The sequence below is a fragment of the Sinocyclocheilus rhinocerous genome, unplaced genomic scaffold (genome assembly GCF_001515625.1).
Source record: "Sinocyclocheilus rhinocerous isolate Xijiao unplaced genomic scaffold, SAMN03320098_v1.1 scaffold148, whole genome shotgun sequence".
NCBI lineage: Eukaryota > Metazoa > Chordata > Actinopteri > Cypriniformes > Cyprinidae > Sinocyclocheilus > Sinocyclocheilus rhinocerous.
In genome coordinates, this window is record NW_015653472.1 from 1,191,565 (window position 1) to 1,212,197 (window position 20,633).

The 20,633-nt window shown below is 35.8% G+C and overlaps 2 protein-coding genes across 3 annotated transcripts in view; both read left to right on the forward strand.

Moving 5' to 3' along the window:
- The window catches only part of LOC107716116 (protein polyglycylase TTLL10-like), a 26,002-nt gene extending 18,402 nt beyond the window's left edge, over positions 1-7,600 (forward strand). For both annotated transcript variants that reach the window (XM_016522449.1, XM_016522450.1), the window contains 7 exons: positions 1,491-1,677; positions 2,285-2,456; positions 2,551-2,691; positions 3,144-3,260; positions 4,576-4,669; positions 4,949-5,817; positions 7,547-7,600. In XM_016522449.1, the coding sequence (XP_016377935.1) occupies positions 1,491-1,677; positions 2,285-2,456; positions 2,551-2,691; positions 3,144-3,260; positions 4,576-4,669; positions 4,949-5,685 (1,448 nt within the window). In that variant the 3' untranslated portion in view covers positions 5,686-5,817; positions 7,547-7,600. The remainder of the gene's footprint in view (positions 1-1,490; positions 1,678-2,284; positions 2,457-2,550; positions 2,692-3,143; positions 3,261-4,575; positions 4,670-4,948; positions 5,818-7,546) is intronic.
- On the forward strand, positions 6,433-15,678 carry LOC107716117 (uncharacterized). The gene is made up of 12 exons (XM_016522451.1): positions 6,433-6,739; positions 9,280-9,379; positions 9,791-9,847; positions 9,995-10,138; positions 10,315-10,401; positions 12,420-12,501; positions 12,596-12,732; positions 12,892-13,038; positions 13,114-13,215; positions 13,572-13,647; positions 15,151-15,227; positions 15,378-15,678. The coding sequence occupies exons 1-12, from the start codon at positions 6,651-6,653 to the stop codon at positions 15,447-15,449; spliced, it is 1,170 nt and encodes a 389-aa protein (XP_016377937.1). The 5' UTR covers positions 6,433-6,650; the 3' UTR covers positions 15,450-15,678.
- Positions 15,679-20,633: the final 4,955 nt, after the last annotated feature.

Below are 20,633 nucleotides of genomic sequence, written 5' to 3' on the forward strand. Positions count from 1 at the left end.
GATACAGATACCATTCAAAAGTTTGGGGTCCCTAAGATTTTTTTAAGATTTTGACTGTGGTCTCTTACTCACTGTTGTTAGATTTTGTTTGGCTGAGCAGAGGTTTGGGTGGCTCGCCAATGTACTAGATATCTTTAATACATAAAATGGAGTTCTTGTGGGGAGAAAAATCTACTGAAGGTAGCAGTTTTTCAGCAGTGATGTTAGCATGTCATCCTTCAAACAATCTTAACCCAAGGTACTGTCTGTGAGACCAGACCTTTATACCTGGTAACAAATGTGCTACAAACAATACAATAACACCCCACGGAGAACCAATGATAGTGTAACCTCATGATGACCTGATAAGACCTCTCCCATGGAGAACCCATGATACACTGACCTGATGTCAGTTAAGAGGCTAAGAGGCTAATTATATGGGCCATATGGGTCACACTTTTGTAAACAAAAATACAGTCGACACAGTTGATTGCAAATACTCTGAGGCATTGTCACAATGTAAATGCATCTGACTAAAGATCACTGAAGTACACATAATCTTTAATCACCAAAGCTGCAGTTATTTGATCAAAAATACAGTAAAATTGTAATTTACAATTTACAACACAGTTTACAATTTAAAGTAACTGTTTTCTATTTTCATTCATTTTATATTTTAATAACTTATCGCTATGATGACAAAGCTGAATTTTCAGCAGCCATTACCCCAGTCTTCAATGTCACATGATATTGTTAATATTTTAATATTTTTTATATTTTTGTTAAAACTGATTCATTGTTGTGGTTGTTGTTTTCCAGGATTCTTTCATGAATATAAAGTTTAAAAGAACAGTATTTATTTAAAATAGGAGTATTTTATGAATGTAAGTATGAATTTCTTTATATACACTACCGTTTGGATCAGTAAGAGTTTTAAAGAAGTGTCTTATGTTCAAAATTGTGCCTTTATTCAAAATAGAAATCTTTTGTAACAATAAACACTGCCTTTCAAAGGTTTGGGGTCAGTATGTTTTTGTTGTTGTTTAATAAATTAACTTTTATTTAGAAAGAATATGTTAAATTGATCAACTTTATTCATCAAATCCCGAAAAAAAGTATCACTGGTTCCAAAAAAAATAAATAAATAAAATTAGGCAGCACAACTGTTTTCAGCATTGATAATAAATCATCATGTTAGAATTATTTCTGATGAATCATGTGACACTGAAGACTGGAGTAATGGCTACTGAAAATTCAGCTTTACCACCACAGGAATAAATTATATTTTAAAGTATATTAAAATAGAAAACTGTTATTTTAATTTGTAATAATATTTCACAATATTACTGTTTGTACTGTATTTTTAATCAAATAAACACAGCCTTGAGAGACTTCTTAAAAAAACTCTTGCTGATCCCAAACTTTTAAACTGTAGTGTATATATATAAATTCCTAACTTTGGAAATAAACACAGTACTGCATCTAATGAATACAAAATTGGTGGCCTTTAGGAATATGCGATGATACATCCAGCATGTGGATCTGCAAACCCACAGGCCTTAACCAAGGCCGTGGTATTTTTCTACTGCGGACACCAGAAGACATCACAGCATTCAGAGAACGACTGCAGAACACAATAGAGCAGCAGTCCAACAGGAAGTCACTTTTCAATTTGCCACAAGCTCGGATTGTTCAACAGTGAGTAAAGCTGACCATTTCAAAAGGTCACATGCTCTAATTATATGTAATCATTCTGTGAATCATGGCTGCAGTGTCCTATAATCCTGCCGAATCCATGGCCAACGACACGGGCATCAATCAAAAAGATCTTGATGTCCACATTCGAAACTTTTCATTCAGAAATCAGTCAGCATTACAAAATACAGTGGCTGTACCACAGAGTAAGTTAACAAGCTTCTGGTCTGCAGGGAGGCAGCGATCAGGTCATGGGCTAGTTTCTGTCATGCTAGCGAGGCAAAACTGCAAAGATTTCTCTTTTATTATTGAGGATGTTAGAACAGCATGGCAACCAATTCACTGAAATCTGCAGCAATATTAAAGAGTGTACAAAATTAACGCAACAATTTGTAAATAAATATTTGAAAATACTAGTTAAATGAATACTAATTAAATAATTTAACATTATATATTAAATTAATATATTAATAAAGAATAATATATTAAATGTTATTTATTAAATAATAAAAAATGCCTGATACATATTCACATGAATTTTTTTTTTTTTTTTTAAACATATTTAATCAGTACTAATGATTTTTTTCTATTCTCTTCTGATTCTTTTAAGGTACATCCAGAACCCTTTGCTACTAAAAGGACGGAAATTTGATGTGCGGTCATACTTTCTAATTGCTTCCACTTCGCCATACATGGTGTTTTTTCGCCATGGTTACATCCGATTGACATGTAACCTTTATGACCCAAACTCTGACAATATAACAGCCCACCTGACCAATCAAGTAAGATAATGTGTATTTTAAACCTTCATTAATATTAATATGTATATTGCTTGTATTCAGGTTGTAAGATGCTACAATTTCGGCTTTGTTTCAGTACATGCAGAAGAAAAATCCTCTCTACAGCCTGCTAAAAGAGGAAACCGTTTGGTCCATGGAGCGCTTCAATATATACATTAATGAGACTTACATGCTGCCAAAGGGTCTGCCTAAAGATTGGGCTCTTGGTCTTTTTGCAGTGAGTTTGATAATTATTCACAAATCGACGGAGCAATATGCTCAAATCAGTTTTATAGCTTTATATAATAAGTTGTTATCAAGAATAATTAACTGATAATATATGTTAATCTTAATGTATCTTTAAAGTAATCATGTGTCTTTTAAAGTAATGACTGCATGTAGATTTATTCAAATTGCTTGAAAGGATGCAGATATACCGTTGTCATGGTAACAACGGTTTTGGGAGTATATGAAATATTAAAAGAGAAGCTCATCCGATACATTGAGAAAGATTAAACCAAATAGTAAAATAAAAATGTGTTAAATTAAGGGCAGTATATTATCTTGGAGCTCAAAACACAATAAAATATTTTATCAGTCAAATATGAACTCTAAAACAGAGGAACAACATTTAATTTGAGTATTCAATAATTAAACTGCATCCTACCTGAATGTTTTGTTATTCTGCAGAAAAGGATGCAACATATTATCATGCAGTGCTTTCAAGCTGTCAAAGCCAAGCTGCACTGCAAACTTGGTTACTTTGACCTAATTGGTTGTGACTTCTTGATTGATGAGGATTTCAAGGTGAGACACAAAAGAGTGTTTATAGGAACTTCAGGGGGAATGGAAATTTGTGTGTGTGTGTGTGTGTGCGTGTGTGCGTGCGTGCGTGTGTGTGTGTTTAAAGCCTGAAAGGCTTACAGAGTCAGACACAGCAGATTAGTTTTAGAATTATCCACCGAATGTGGTAAGACGCATTACAAATATAAAGTCTTTATTTATCCTGTAATCTCCTTAGTTTCATCATGACAATTATAATACAGTTTTCTAATGCTGGCATGATTCTCTCCAAACATGATGTTCAGAGGCCGATTGTCCCCTATGGAGCATCCTAACTTCAATCCCTGCCAAGCAGTTGCTAGGCAACCCATGTACTGTCAGTGTAAACATGCAGTCCCCATGCCAGGCGCTTTGTGGTCTCCAGGTTACCAGATCATTATGGATTCACACATAACAACCAACAACATTTACATTGTACAGCATAAACTCGATAATACTTGACACATAAAACTATAACAGTACCTTACGAATCTTGAATTAGAAATATTCAGTACTTGACATGCTTTCTGCTTCACTGATGTGTAAATGTGATTCATACTCAATGTCAGTGTGTATTCTTGTCATATGTTTACACTTTCATCTCCAGAGTGAGCACAAAAAAAGTAGTTTGATGTACATATTTGTAGTTAGGCAAAATATAATTGTGCTTGATTACTGTAAAATAAATAGAGCAATTTGAGTTGGGTAAGACTGCCATCTACTGGCGAAAGTCTATTGTAGGGTTTTTGTTGGTATTTATAAAGGAAAGGGTGAATAGACATGTATACGTAATCAAAGGTCATGTAGTTATTATTTGTTTTCTCTTTGTTTTATTGCATTCGATTAATGCATGGTTATTTAGCTCATTACCAATTGTCATTGCATTACATAGCAATTCAACTGTTTTGTGCTCACGCATTGTTTTGGATGCATTCTGATTTTGTTGTCAGTCGACACTGAATTGTTTGATAGTTACTTTGAACAGTCTTCACAGTTCAGATGTGTATTGATGGCTATTTAGTAGTATGACCGAGTATGATAGAGCGTAGTTCATCAGAGTACTGAATTTCCATGGTCAAACTGGACAAAACATAACTTTTATAAATTGATATAATAATTTAGAAATTAATTATAAAATGTAAAGCATTATATATATTTTAAAATACATTTTAAATATATATATTGTCAATTTATGTCACTTGACTTTTTTTGTCACTTTAACAAAAGAGCTCCATTAATCTTCATCTTCATAGTTTGAGAAGTCACTTAAATTGTAATGTGATGTGTTTGTTTTGGGCAGGTCTGGTTGCTCGAGATGAATTGTAACCCTGCCCTGCATACTAACTGTGAAGTACTGAAAGATGTGATACCACAGACAGTCACCGAGGCACTCGGTGAGTTAAAGTAAATAATAGTTCTGAATGCATTAAATATGTTTAACAGATAAATAAATATTCAGACAGTTAAACCACACTTTGATCAATTGTGTACAAACAAATGTGTTTTAAATGTGATGCATCAACAGTGTGAAATGTGCCATTATAAATGAGATAAAAACTTCTAGTTTGTTTGAATAATGTATATATGAAAGCTGTGAAAATGTGTTGCTTGTGATGGCACTTGATAAGATTAGGTGTGACAACACTTGTAGATGTGACATCCTTTCATTTCAGACCTTACTTTGGAAATCTTCCAAAAGTCTTGCTGTGGACTGAAACTGTTGCCGCTAAACAGTCAAAGAAATTTTCTATTGCTGTATAGTGGTGAGACTGTGACCATAACCAAACAGAGACACAAAACCACCAGGCCTTTCTCGACCCTCCATCCAAAGAGCAGCTCCACCCACATTAACACCAACAAAACCGTTGCCATTGCAACACAAACAGGGAAATCAACCAATAGGGCCAGCAAATATTCGGAAACTCAAGCGAAATGTCTGGTCCCTTCCACCGCCGTCCTCTCTTCCTCTGCTTTGTCCAATACCATCCCACCTTCACAGCAGCCTGTGGAGTTACCAATGAAACAACCTTCACCTATATCCCAGAAGCCTCTGACATCCAAAGCTCAAGAAACAAATCAGCTTCGACCACACCAGCCCAACCCCGTGCGTTCTCGTGTTGTGCTTCAGCTCAGCAAGTGCACCTGGCAACATCCTGCAGTGATGTCCAACCTCAACGTGCCTCCGCAGCCAGTGAGAAGTGCAATCAGGTCATTGTCTACACCAGCCCTGAGCAAAGGCTCAAACTCCACACAAAGACTTGGAGCTCAAGGCCACCAAACAGACAAAATGGAGCACATGAGCTGCAACCTAAAAACATCCAAGATTCATTTGGCTGAGCCATACTCCCTCCACACTGTGGGGACAGAAATGAAAGTGGCCAAAGTAAAGGAACAGGAAGATGATGGATGACATATGAGCTATAGTGTAATTGCTATTATAAGTGCTTTTCTCAGAATAATGAGAATTTGCTTCTGCTTATGACTAATGATGTTGCTCATCACCAGAAGCATAATGTCCATTCAAATGGATGCTCCTTCAAAGGTTTAACTTTTTAATTTTTTTAAAAGTTTAACGTGACTTCCAAAAATTGTTTTATTTTTTGCATGTCACCCACTTATATATCTAATTAATGTTCAATTTATTCACACTTTTCTCATCTATTTTATCCTTAGTTGCTCGAAACTTTTGACCAAATGAGTTTTGCTTGGTTGCTCACCAAGGCTGCATTTTTTTCCCACAAAAATACAGTACAACAGTAATATTGTGGAAAAAGTTTTACAATTCAAAGTAACGTCATATATACTGTTATATATACAAAGTAACGTTATATATAACTTGTTTTTTTCCAGGATTCTCTGATGAATATAAAGTTCAAAAGAACATTTTGGCACAAAAACATTTATTTGAAATATAAATTTTTAGTAACATTGTCATTTTTGATCAGTTTAATGTGTCCTTGTCCCTCATGTGTAAAATCAAAGTCGAAAACAAACCGTTCAATGCTTTCAAGCTCACTCACAAATGAAACTGAGTGAAGTGAGGAAGTTGTGTTGGCCGCTGCTGCGTCACCACTAATACCAACAGGAAGAAATGCTGCAGTATTTGTGTGTAACTGCTGTGCTTGAAAGTTTCATACACCTCTCTTGATCCTCTTCAATTGTTCAACTTTGTCGGCTTCTGTCCAATGTCTTTTTTTTGTCTTTTACTGCAAGAAACTTCATTCAGGCTTCTGTGCATCTCATTCTTGAACCCTACTTATAGTCCGGTGGGGTGTGGGGATTGTGGGGGTTACCACATGGCCCTCAGTGTGTAGTTTAGAGGAGAAGCCATTGGAGACGTGTTTGTGGAAAAGAGAGGTAAGGTGTAGACAAGCTATGGGATGCTGCAGTGTGACACAGAGGCATACAGGGACTGATGAAGTGGGCCCAGATGAGATCGAACTCCTGGAAATCAACAATGCAGGGTAAGAGTTTGATTGCTGTATGATTGTTTCTTTGCAAATGCAGTTTAGTTGGAAACCAGGCTCTTGGGCAGCCGGAATATACTTAGTAGGGGAACTTCCTCTTTTTAGTGTGTTAGGTCATGTTTGATAACATTTCGAAAACCGCAAGAAAGAAAGAAATGAGTAGGTTAGTTGTTCATAATCATGTGGATGTTAAAATAGAAGCAGCTGTCCACTGGCATTGTCAATGTCTGTTGGATATATTTTAAGAGTAGTGGTCTTTATAGTGAAACCCCATGTGACAGTTTCAGTTTCAGCCAAGCCGTTTCTACCTGCCCATTCTTACATCAAACTGTTCTGCTTCAATTCTGTTCGTCTGAAATGTATCTGATGTAACTGTGTGAAACATCTTGAGTTTGAGTTGTTTTATACCACTCACAATGGTGGTGTTTACTGTGGATGGACAGCAGACGTGCAGCTACAGATCTCATTAGAGCCTCTCATTCACCAAATGAGGCAGAACTAATGCAACTAGTATAGCTAATTAAAGGAGCCAAGTGTGTTTGAGCAGTCTGGTGTCTTACTCCAAGCTGGAAGCCTACAAATATACGATTTGAACCTGAGTTTTGTGGCACACTAAATTAAATGTAAAATGTTAAGCTTTGAAGAGAACTGCTAAGCTGCTTTTTTATTTTTTATTTATTTTTTTTCCATCAAATTACCATAACTTCTTCAATGAAGTTTTAAAGTGATTTTGAATGTTCTCTTTGAGTGAATTTCAGACAATCACCTTTTTTCTTTTTCTTTTTTTTGTCTGTGTTATTTCAGCCACAGGACCCTCCTTCTTCCTCCATCTGTGGCACATGCGACAAAACAAACACCAGATTAGGCCTCTATACATGCTAACACACTCCTCATTACCAGTAAACACATGTCTCTAACTCACCTGTGGCTTTTTTGTTGTGACTACTTTTTGCCTACTTTTGTGTGTTAACTTCATGAGGTGTAATCATCTTAAATGGGATTTGCTTCATTGATGCTGCTTGCGTCCCTCATGTGTAAAATCAAAGTCGAAAACAAACCGTTCAATGCTTTCAAGCTCACTCACAAATGAAACTGAGTGAAGTGAGGAAGTTGTGTTGGCCGCTGCTGCGTCACCACTAATACCAACAGGAAGAAATGCTGCAGTATTTGTGTGTAACTGCTGTGCTTGAAAGTTTCATACACCTCTCTTGCTCCTCTTCATTCGCTCGACTTTGTCGGCTTCTATTCAGTGACTTTTCCAATGTCTGGCCATTCTTACATCAAACTGTTCTGCTTCAATTCTGTTCGTCTGAAATGTATCTGATGTAACTGTGTGAAACATCTTGAGTTTGAGTTGTTTTATACCACTCACAATGGTGGTGTTTACTGTGGATGGACAGCAGACGTGCAGCTACAGATCTCATTAGAGCCTCTCATTCACCAAATGAGGCAGAACTAATGCAACTAGTATAGCTAATTAAAGGAGCCAAGTGTGTTTGAGCAGTCTGGTGTCTTACTCCAAACTGGAAGCCTCAATCCTCTCATTAGGTGACTGTAGGGATTAGAGTGGGAGTTAACCAGAGCTCATAAACTTTATGTGGCCAAACAAGCAGGAAAACGGGGATCAGACAACGGCCAATCTGCGGAAATACACACAGGTTGTTAATATGCAGATACTGCATCAGGGGTGAAAACATTGTCTGTTTAGAGTAATAATAAAGTTAAATCACTCATTATGTGGACAACGCTCTTGCAATATACCTGTTTTGTGGGTGTATTTTAAAGAGTCAGGCACAATGAGGGTCAGATGGAGGGTGTCTGCTTGTCATTCCCCGCCCACAGTAAGCTGCTTATGTCTGGGCATTTCCCCAGCAAGCAGCATGGGTAAAGCAGCGGGAACAGAGGGTCTGGGGATGAAATAAGTGATATTTAGGGAACAAACCTCACACAAAGTGTTTGTTAAAGTGCGATGATAAAGTAATAAAAACAATGGCTTCAGGCTGACTATAGGGTGATAATTTGTCATATGTGGTGTCCAAATGGATGTAATGGTTTTCCAGACTAGATTTAGGATGATCTTCATGGTTAGCTTTACTAATGAAAAACTATACACATGCTAAAATATAGATAAGTGAGGCTGTTACATTAAGGAGATTTTTCTACCTGATCTGAACCTTAAAAATTACTTTTACTGGTATAACCCTGTCTTGATATTAGTAATATTAACTAATATTTTTACATTTTACCACATGAAGTAAATATGTAAAATTAATAATAAAATAAATGTAAAGAAATAACGATAAATCATTGTTCCATGTTTTTTCCATGTTCCATTTTTTTCTAGCAAGCTTAACCTTAAAGTGCCTTAGCATTCACTTGCAAAACAGTCAAACATGATTCTTGTATAGAACAGCCATGACCAAAATTCTGTCCCACTAAATCTATCACACAGTGCAGAGCACAACAATTTGCATTCCATTTCTTAAATCCTCATCTGTTAAAGTGATTTGACAGTGTTTAGTCATCTGCTGTTTTAGGATCTGGAGTCTTGCTGAAAGCAGGCTCCAGATTTCCACAAGGAATGGCACAGATGAAGGTCGTCATCGCTGTCCCTCTGTGAGGCACCTGAAGCAGAAGGTAAGCCAGTAAACAGGAAGTGGCAAAGGGCGTAGCTATGTTTCCACAAAAGACATTAACAAAGAGAAATAGAAAACAAAAGAAAGCATATGTATATGTAAAAAAAAAACAAAAAAAAAACACATTTTGACACTTAAAAATCTAGGAATGTTTCTGAATTACATCAAATTATCAAACCTACTGGCAATTATTTGAAAGAAAATAGCATCATTGGTGTGCAGATGCCACTTGGTTTTATATTTTATATAATGCATTCTCAATGCTACATTCTGACAGGTTTGGCTTAAATGCATTAAAGTATCTAAACTTTTTGGGGCCACTGTGTTCACATACATCTACAGTAGATTAAACTCAATGTCTGCACTGAATAAGAGTTTTATCAACTTTATCTACATCTGTGTCTTGTGTAAGAACCCAGAACCTGTCTCTGTGACTGTGAAGGACACAACAAAACACAACAATTCACAAGTATGTCTTCATCAGCTTAAAAAATAAATGAACAATGATGATAATAATAAAAAATACAATCATCAATTGTGCATTTATCAACATTATATGCTCTTCATATACTGTAACATAAAGTAGAGTGATATTTTTTGTATTCCTGTTTGTCAGCTGGAGCTTTGGGGCTTGACAAAAAACGAACTCCATCATAGGCTATACACTCAACCTATCAGAGAATGGGAAGGACAGGCACCACACACATATGGAGACATTATCCACTCATCTTCAGTGTATTTACACAGTGGATACACAAAGGTAACAATTCAGCTAAATTGTTTCATACACCGTTCATGTGCCAAACTGACACAAACTGCTGAAAAAGATCCCTCTTGATTTTACTCAATGTTTGGAGTCAAATTGTTATTTTTTAATGCATATGTCCAACTTATTGAGTAACTGTAATTTGTATTCATTATGATTCCTGTCTGCAGGCTATGAGTGAAAGATATCTGGTTTTATTTTCCTTCCATTTGTTAATCCTCGCTTTGGACAGCTCTAATCATGATTTTATTTATGAGGTAAGACTCTTATAAGTATTAGCAAATATTTAATGGCATGAGCTTCACTCTAAACTGTCATCTGTGTTTCATCACAGGGCATTCTTCCTCTCTCAGCCATTGAGGTGTGTCTGATCTCACAGCAGGACCATAGTTCTCCACATATGTTTGAGATTAGCGGTAAGAGCCCCTTAAAAAAAAAAAAACCCAAAATATAAAATTTTTGAGGTCACAAATTTGCAAACCTCACACAAAGTGTTTGTTAAAGTGCGATGATAAAGTAATAAAAACAATGGCTTCAGGCTGACTATAGGGTGATAATTTGTCATATGTGGTGTCCAAATGGATGTAATGGTTTTCCAGACTAGATTTAGGATGATCTTCATGGTTAGCTTTACTAATGAAAAACTATACACATGCTAAAATATAGATAAGTGAGGCTGTTACATTAAGGAGATTTTTCTACCTGATCTGAACCTTAAAAATTACTTTTACTGGTATAACCCTGTCTTGATATTAGTAATATTAACTAATATTTTTACATTTTACCACATGAAGTAAATATGTAAAATTAATAATAAAATAAATGTAAAGAAATAACGATAAATCATTGTTCCATGTTTTTTCCATGTTCCATTTTTTTCTAGCAAGCTTAACCTTAAAGTGCCTTAGCATTCACTTGCAAAACAGTCAAACATGATTCTTGTATAGAACAGCCATGACCAAAATTCTGTCCCACTAAATCTATCACACAGTGCAGAGCACAACAATTTGCATTCCATTTCTTAAATCCTCATCTGTTAAAGTGATTTGACAGTGTTTAGTCATCTGCTGTTTTAGGATCTGGAGTCTTGCTGAAAGCAGGCTCCAGATTTCCACAAGGAATGGCACAGATGAAGGTCGTCATCGCTGTCCCTCTGTGAGGCACCTGAAGCAGAAGGTAAGCCAGTAAACAGGAAGTGGCAAAGGGCGTAGCTATGTTTCCACAAAAGACATTAACAAAGAGAAATAGAAAACAAAAGAAAGCATATGTATATGTAAAAAACAAACAAAAAAAAAACACATTTTGACACTTAAAAATCTAGGAATGTTTCTGAATTACATCAAATTATCAAACCTACTGGCAATTATTTGAAAGAAAATAGCATCATTGGTGTGCAGATGCCACTTGGTTTTATATTTTATATAATGCATTCTCAATGCTACATTCTGACAGGTTTGGCTTAAATGCATTAAAGTATCTAAACTTTTTGGGGCCACTGTGTTCACATACATCTACAGTAGATTAAACTCAATGTCTGCACTGAATAAGAGTTTTATCAACTTTATCTACATCTGTGTCTTGTGTAAGAACCCAGAACCTGTCTCTGTGACTGTGAAGGACACAACAAAACACAACAATTCACAAGTATGTCTTCATCAGCTTAAAAAATAAATGAACAATGATGATAATAATAAAAAATACAATCATCAATTGTGCATTTATCAACATTATATGCTCTTCATATACTGTAACATAAAGTAGAGTGATATTTTTTGTATTCCTGTTTGTCAGCTGGAGCTTTGGGGCTTGACAAAAAACGAACTCCATCATAGGCTATACACTCAACCTATCAGAGAATGGGAAGGACAGGCACCACACACCTATGGAGACATTATCCACTCATCTTCAGTGTATTTACACAGTGGATACACAAAGGTAACAATTCAGCTAAATTGTTTCATACACCGTTCATGTGCCAAACTGACACAAACTGCTGAAAAAGATCCCTCTTGATTTTACTCAATGTTTGGAGTCAAATTGTTATTTTTTAATGCATATGTCCAACTTATTGAGTAACTGTAATTTGTATTCATTATGATTCCTGTCTGCAGGCTATGAGTGAAAGATATCTGGTTTTATTTTCCTTCCATTTGTTAATCCTCGCTTTGGACAGCTCTAATCATGATTTTATTTATGAGGTAAGACTCTTATAAGTATTAGCAAATATTTAATGGCATGAGCTTCACTCTAAACTGTCATCTGTGTTTCATCACAGGGCATTCTTCCTCTCTCAGCCATTGAGGTGCGTCTGATCTCACAGCAGGACCATAGTTCTCCACATATGTTTGAGATTAGCGGTAAGAGCCCCTTAAAAAAAAAAAATCCTAAATATGAAAATTTTGAGGTCACAGAATTTGTGATTATAGTTCACCTATATTTATGACACTCTAGGCCCTATGGTGGACTCAAAGATCTTCCTTTGTGCTACTGCTGCTGAAACAAAAACCTGGATGGAGAATATCGAGGACAGGAGATACAAATCCCTAAGGCAACAGCTGAGCCCGTCCCATAGCGCGCTCCCATACCTGGTAGATCTTATTCAGCCTTGTAACTGAAATAGATATCCTATATAGAACGCATAAAACATTGACAACGTAAAATAAATTAACAAACAAACAAGCATTGGTTATTTTTGCCCAAAGAAGGATCTTTATTATTGCTTATAAATGTTATTTTCACTGTTCCAGGTGCCATGTAATGAAAACTGGAAGAGGGAGGAGCTTAAAAGGTACTTACTGCGGTCTCCCATCTTGCAATGGGAGGGGAAGCCCATTCAGCACATGGGCTATCCAAGATACGTTTCACTGGTGCACATCAGCAACATATACACACAGGTAAGAGTATAGACTATAAATAGAGAGTTGTGTCCATGTAATTCATGATGGTAACAGACCTCTTTCAAACAACAGGACTGGCGTTTGCAGGAACCTCAGGAGCGTTTGCTCGTGCTCTTCCCATGTGACCTCCTCATTCTGTCTCTCGACTGTCATCATCTACGTGTGAAATATGAGGTAAGCTGATTTCGCTGACTAAACAATGAGCTCTGCAGAACACTGCATTGTCAGCAGTATGTCTGCTACTGTGAACCATTAAAATGAATTTGGCAGCCTCAAACGGTGAACCCTATTTGACTGAAAAGTTAACTTCGTTAAAAAGTCACTGACAAAGTGCTGACACTGAGAGTTGGTAATGTTCATTTATCAAGTGCATTTTAAGACATCTTCATGAAAGACCTTCTAGCCAGAATCCTTATTATTTGACCTCAATTTAAGTGAAATTAAACTAAATTTTTATTCAAAATATAATACTATTCAACACTACATGAGTAGTGACAACACTAAATGAGTTGTATTGTTTTATACTAAAGGGCCGTCTGCCACTTAAGAGCATTAAAGCCATGGAAAGATCTGCACTACCTGGCAGACTGGAGTTTGAACTCACGGGTAAGTATCTTTCTGAACAGGTGTATTACTTATATTATTCCTTATATATTACTTATAAAATTCCAAAACAACCCTCGTTAAAAAGAAGTGTGCTTAATTGTATTAAATGTGCACTTGTAATATACCTTATCTTAAAAGTAGCCTATTTTTTTTTTAAACTGTACTTGAAGATAATATAATTTCATAACACACAGTAAAATTAAACATTTACCTTTAAAGTATATTTTAAATAATTATGTTTTGTACTATTTTGTCCTGCTTTAAAGACGTTTGATGTGATGACTAACTAACATTCGGCAGTAACCATATTTCGGAGGCAATGGAATTATGAAGTTTCATAAAAAGACGTTGTTTCATCACCAAAAAAGCACTTTAAACTTCAGCTAATTGCATTTAATAAAAAATTTAACTATAATACATTTTCATTTAATTGCATTTAACATGTCCGCTTTTATTGCATTAAGTGTCCGAAAACATTATGCAGTTTGCACTTATATTTGTGGTTACACTTTATTTTGATAGTCCACTTTAGACATTCTACTAACCGTAAGTAACTTTGCAACTACATGTCAACTAACTCTCATTAGAGTGTTTGTAGGCTGTTAGGTTAAGGTTAGTAGAACAAGTTGCCGTGCTTGCAAAGTTACTTATAGTCAGTAGAACGTCTGTTGAGCGACCATCAAAATAAAGTGTTAACAGTTATTAAGCAGTCTACGAATACTCCAATGACTGCTAGTTGACATGTAGTTATTTATAGGTAGTTGAATGTCTAAAGTGGACTATCAAAATAAAGTGTTACCTCTGTTTGGGCCAGCACATATAGCTTATATATACTGTCACACTGTGCTAGCGTTCTTACACAACACACTGCACTTCAGTGGAGGATGTGGTAATGGTCTTTACTTTCTTTAGGCACATATCTGTGCTATGTTTATCTGTCATATATCAGTCATTTCATTATATGAATTGCCATGAGAATCCAAGAAATAACTCTCGCATAACACCAAACCATTGGTCTTACTCATTAGTTTGTTGGAGGTATATTAGGATATACTATATATTATGATATATTGATCTTTTATATATCCCAAGAAAGCCAAAGTTGGACACATTTCATATTTTGAGATAAGAGTTAGAAATCAAGTGATCTGTGGTAGTCATAGATGCTTGTGACTCAGCTTCAGAATATAGCCATGTGATGATAAGCACACTTAGACTGGCTTCTTAGTGTGTTCCTCTTCTCACTTGAATTTTGTTGAAACTGTTAAAGAGGCAATTCATTTGAAATGGCACCGAGTTATAGAAATATCTTGTAAATGACCTTTAAATGCCCTTTTTAAATAAAAAATATGGGAACTATGATTCATGTCGCTTCATAGCTTCTTCTGTGCATCTTTCTGACAGATTTCAAGCCATATACAGTACCAACTTCACGCAACGTCGGGTGTGTTTTCTAAACTGTTGTAACCTTTATGCTGATCTGGAGTGATGTATTTTTTCTAGGTGAACTGATGGAGCCTCTGCTTGTCTCCTGTACATACCCTGAGGACTATCAAAGCTGGATCTTCCAGTTACAACAGGCAAGACTGCAGTTGTTGTATTTTAGCTAATGATCATTATAGCAAAACAAATAACTTCGGTGTTTACCAGTTTACAAGATGTAAATAGTCAGGCATCTTAAACATACTGATACAATACATTTAAAGATTTTTTTTCTCCATCTGCCACAGCCTGATAAAGTGGCAGATTCATTGCCACATCATACCCCTCCACCTCTGATACCGAAGAAGCGCAGAAGCTGAGGATGATGTGACGGATGGAAATTAAAATGGCTGTGAACTCCATATATTGTGCCCAATGAAAGCTGCTGATTACAAATGAACATTTTACTGTTGCATTTTACTCCTAAGTAACAAATCTCTTCACTGCTTGTGAGGAAGGATCTTCAATAGCTAGGAAATTTGCAGGTTTAGATAGTAATTATTACAGTCTGCTCCATAAATATCTGTTTTGAGGTAGGGAACAGGCCTCACATGCATACATACAGTAAGTACAATGTGTAAAATGAATACAAATGTTTAAATGTGATGTAATAAATTGTTTTAATTAGTACTTAATTCCAGGGTATCATATATCTGAGCTAAGGAATCTTTTTTCTTCTTCTTCTTCAAAGACATCAAACAACGTTCAAGTGATTCATGAGTAATTTGTAATGACTTCGTTTCAGACAATGGGACAGAACAGCGAGAAGATGGCATCCACAGTGAAATCATATTGGTGTAAGTTTTTTTTTATTCATTGTTAAATCGTTTAATTACGTTCCATGACAGATTTCAAGACAGATCGTTTTGTTACTACCGAAGACAACCAGGTAAGCACTGTGAGAACTGTTGGTGGACTAAAGTAAAGAATAGTGGCTTGGTTACAGCCATACTCAATGTCTGTCAACCTCTCACCCTGTTTGGTCAGCCAACAGGACGAGACTTAAAGTATTGACAACCTTCTGGTATCCGTGTGAATTTCACAAAACATGCTGCATATATGTAAACATCTCTTGAAAACAAAAGATGAGAATTGTCAGAACAAGCCATTCGCATGAATTAAGACCTAGGAGAGCATTTTGTGGATGGCCCGCACAAACAGATGAAGAAAACTATATGCTATATGCTTTGTTTACCAGACTTACAGATTTATATGCGAATACTCGAATGTCTCCATCTTCCTCAAGATATATGGTTTATATACCACGACTATCATAGTATGATGAGAGCGTTGAAAAATAGTTAAATAGAATGGGTTATCAACCTTGAGATATATTATTTGTCAAGCCAAGGGAGTGTTGTTACTTTGGCCTGGGAGACTCTGTGTAGTTGCAGGTTACTGTCAGCAGAGGGCAGTGGTGTTAAGTGTATTTACAAACAGACAAGAAGAGAGAGAAAAGGATACAAAATATAAAAACCATTAAAAGGGCATCATAGCACATGACATGCATCCCAGCAGGGTACAATAGAGATGTAAATCATTGTGTCTGTTCTGCTTGTTAAGGATTCTGTATTTTTCTGGCAACTTGTGGTGTTTGATATTATTCAGTATTAGAAGGCAAGGAAAGAATAAAATATACCTGCATGTAGCAGTTACTTGGCAACAGTAAACCCTTTCATCTATAAGCACTCGGTGAGATGCAGAGGTACAACTTCAGGATCACCCCAGGCAGGACTTGAACTTTCAACCTTCTGACTACCAGCCAAAATTTGTACCCACTCCAGACACATCTTTGGTGTGTTGCCAGAAAGACAATCTGACGTACTGCTGTTGTAATTCAAAAAGACAGATTCAAATGAAAAATGGTGGACATGCAATATGCCAGACTCTGGAAATATGGTTATCATGCAAAGAATTTAAAGCCAGCAGAGTTATGAATTTAGGCCTTTTATGATCAGCTCTAAAGTAGGTGTCCTTAGGACACAGTAGCAGTGCAAATTATAAAATTTCATTTCGATACACAGATACGTTGAGAAGATTCAGCCTCATTTTCTTTTAGCCACTGGCACTGATAGTGTGTTATTGCTAAAAATGTCCCTTAAGACGCAAAAATCCATTTAATAACTTTCGTGTGGTTTTGTCTGAAGATCATATAGAGACTTTGATGAAGACTGGACATTGGACTCATCAGAGTAGCAGTGGGAAAAAAAGACCACTGCTCTGCCTTTGCACTTTTCCATATTTTTTTTAGGAAATGCTGATTTCCAGGCAAGATGACCTGAGGGATGTTTATTTGCCATTTTAACATCTGCCAGTAAAAAAGCACTCACAAGGCGTTGGCTGCTTCCTGGGCCCCCCACAATACAAGAGTGGATGAATTTAGTAAATTATATTTATGTTATGGAAAATATTACTTTTTCCCCTTCGTCTTCAGAAAAATGTGTTCATTAAACTCTGGACTAAGTGGGTTGAATATGTAAGGCCACTACAGACAGACTTTGTGGAGGTATAAAACAAATGACCCTTCCCTCCTGAATGAAAAATGTCATTGTAATCTCCCTTGCACACCTTTTCCCTACTACACATCGGAAACTAGTAGTTTTTTTTCTTTTTTGATCTTCAGTTTCACTTAAAGGTATGTCACAATATGGAAGAAAAGTTGTTACTACTGTTTCAATTGCTAAAAAAGCTAGATAGATACAGTAGCTAATAATTGCTGCAAACCTGTAGCAGAAGTAACTTTAACCTGCACGAGTGCATTTTGCTACTTTGCTACTACAATACTACAATTTTAAGTACAGTGCATTATATAAAATTGATACGAAATGTTTCACTGTGATAAATGGCTTTAATTAGAAATGCATTCCTGGGCCTCTGCAGCCCGTCTCTTATCTGTCTCTAACTGCAGCTCCTTTTCAGCAGTCTTTCACCTCTGATTTACAGCAGTTGGAAACCATTCAAGGTTCTTAGAACAGCTGTAACAAAGAAACTATTCTGTTTACCTGCTACCCGGCTGTTTTATTGCTCCATGGGATATGATGAGGTGAGCCTGGAATGAAACTGATGTTTATGAGGCACGCTTTGTTGTAGCTGTGTGCATACGTGGCTGGGAATCCTGGTTACAGTAAGGTTAACTTTACACACCCTGAAAGCTCAACTTTTTTTTGTATTGGTCTCAGACAGACATGTGAGACACTTTCAGCTAGAATATATGCATTTATTTATTTACAAAGTCACCATTAAGGATTATATTTCAAATGTGATTTAACATGCTCAGGATATCAGTACTCCACACAGAAACTGCCCAAAAAAATCTGCTTCGCCAAAACAACAAATACACAAACATCAGTATCACTGACATAAATAATGGTCATAATTTGAAAGAACACTTCCTGTTATTATGCCAGCACTATTAAGTAAATGATTATTTACAGAAGACTAGTGGCATAAACTAATATTTACGTTGCAAGAGCAACTCAAAAAGTTCGAAATTTGGGTCAAATTTTTCACTAGTAAAAGCGAGCATTGAGCTTTACTGTGTGACTGTTCAGTGAATCTGCTAACGACAAGACATCTCACTTTATTTAGACATCTCACGTTAAGTCCTCATAAAAACACTTGAGAGTGAAATAGCTGCTATGCCACCTAAAACTAAGCCATTTAAATTGGATCTTGTTATTTTGCTAAACATTTTAACAGCTGACATATCCAAATTTCATCCACACACATGGTGAGCCTGCATGGGACCGCTGTATTTTGAGTAGTGTGCGTCTGTGGACTGTCAGAAAGCGCAGCACCATATGCTACATGCAGTAACAACACATGCATTTCTTTGCAAGCGAGCAGTAGAAAAGAACCAAGGTAATACCGCTTGAAGAGCTACCGATACTTAAAACCTGAAGTGCAAAACTCTTAATTGATTAAGGAGGACTAGTAGCATCAAATAAAGAGGAAATCAATAATTAATTCATTAAAATGAAAATAGATACACTGCTGATCAAAAGTTTGGGATCAGTAAGATTTTGAATGTGTTTGAAAGAAGTCTCTTCTGTTCATCAAGGCTGCAGTTATTTCACCAAAAATACAGAAAAACAGTAATATTGTACATTATTATTAACATTTAAAATAATGGTGTTCTATTTTAAAGGGGTCATAGGATGCTACATGCACATTTACAAGTTGTTTGAACTGAAATGTGTGTTGGCAGTGTGTGTACACAACTACCCTAAAATGATAAAAATCCCCCCGGTGTTTTTTTTTTTTTATCTGGTTAAATGTTTTCCCTTGTTTCACCGCTGGAGCAGATGTAGACAAGAATGACTCCTAAGCGATTGAGGTGTTCTGTTGTTGGATGTAATAATGAACATAGCAGTCGTCATTTACTCCCGACATCTGAGCCGCTGAACTCGCAGTGGATTACATTGTTTCTGAAGGGAATGCGCCCCCGCTGGTCTCTCTGGGAGCAGCTCGGAAGAGAGGGGTGCGGTCAGCAGAGCTCATTAACATTTAAAGGAAAATGCTACAAAAACGGCTTGATCTGAAAAGAGCTGTTTTACTTTAAAATTTCTGTGATGCAAAGCTGAATTTTCATCATCATTACTCCAGTCTTCAATGTCATGATCTTTCAGAAACCATCCCAATATGCTGATTTATTATCAATGTTGGAAACAGTTGTTGTTTTTTGGAACCTGTGATACTTTTTTCAGGATTCTTTGATGAATAATGTTAAAAAGAACAGCATTTATTTAAAATCCTTTCCAACAATATGTCTTTATTATCACTTTTTATCAATTTAACACATCCTTGCTGAATAAAAGCATTCATTTATTTCAAAAAAAAAAGAAAAGAAAAGAAATACCATTGAAAACTTTTGAATGGTAGTGTATATTGTAACAAAAGATTTCTATTTCGAATAAATGCTGTTCCTTTTAACTTTTTATTCATCAAAGAATCCTGAAAAAAGTATCACAGGTTCCAAAAAAAAACATTAAGCAGCAAAACTGTAATAAATCAGCATTTAAGAATGATTTCTAAAGGATCACGTGACACTGAAGACTGGAGTAATGATGCTGATGAACATTCAGCTTTGCATCACAGGAATAAGTTACATTTTAAAGTATATTAAAATAGAAAACCATTATTTTAAATTGCAATAATATTTCACAATATTACTGTTTTTTCTGTATTTCTGATCAAATAAATGCAGCCTTGATGAGCAGAAGAGACTTCTTTAAAAAACATTACAAATCTTACTAATCCCAAACTTTTGAACGGCAGTGTATGTAAAACCATTTTTTTCATTTGTCAAGGAAACAATAATGTCAATGAATGTCAAAATTCATTTGTAAAATTTAAATGCATCGTGTTATTTTATCTTAATATTCAAACATTAGTGTAATAATTAATTAACTATTTTTAAATATATTTGAAAAACTTTGCAAAGTGATTTATATGCATTTTTTATTTTTAATTTAATGAATAATTTTATTTTTTTTATGTGGCAC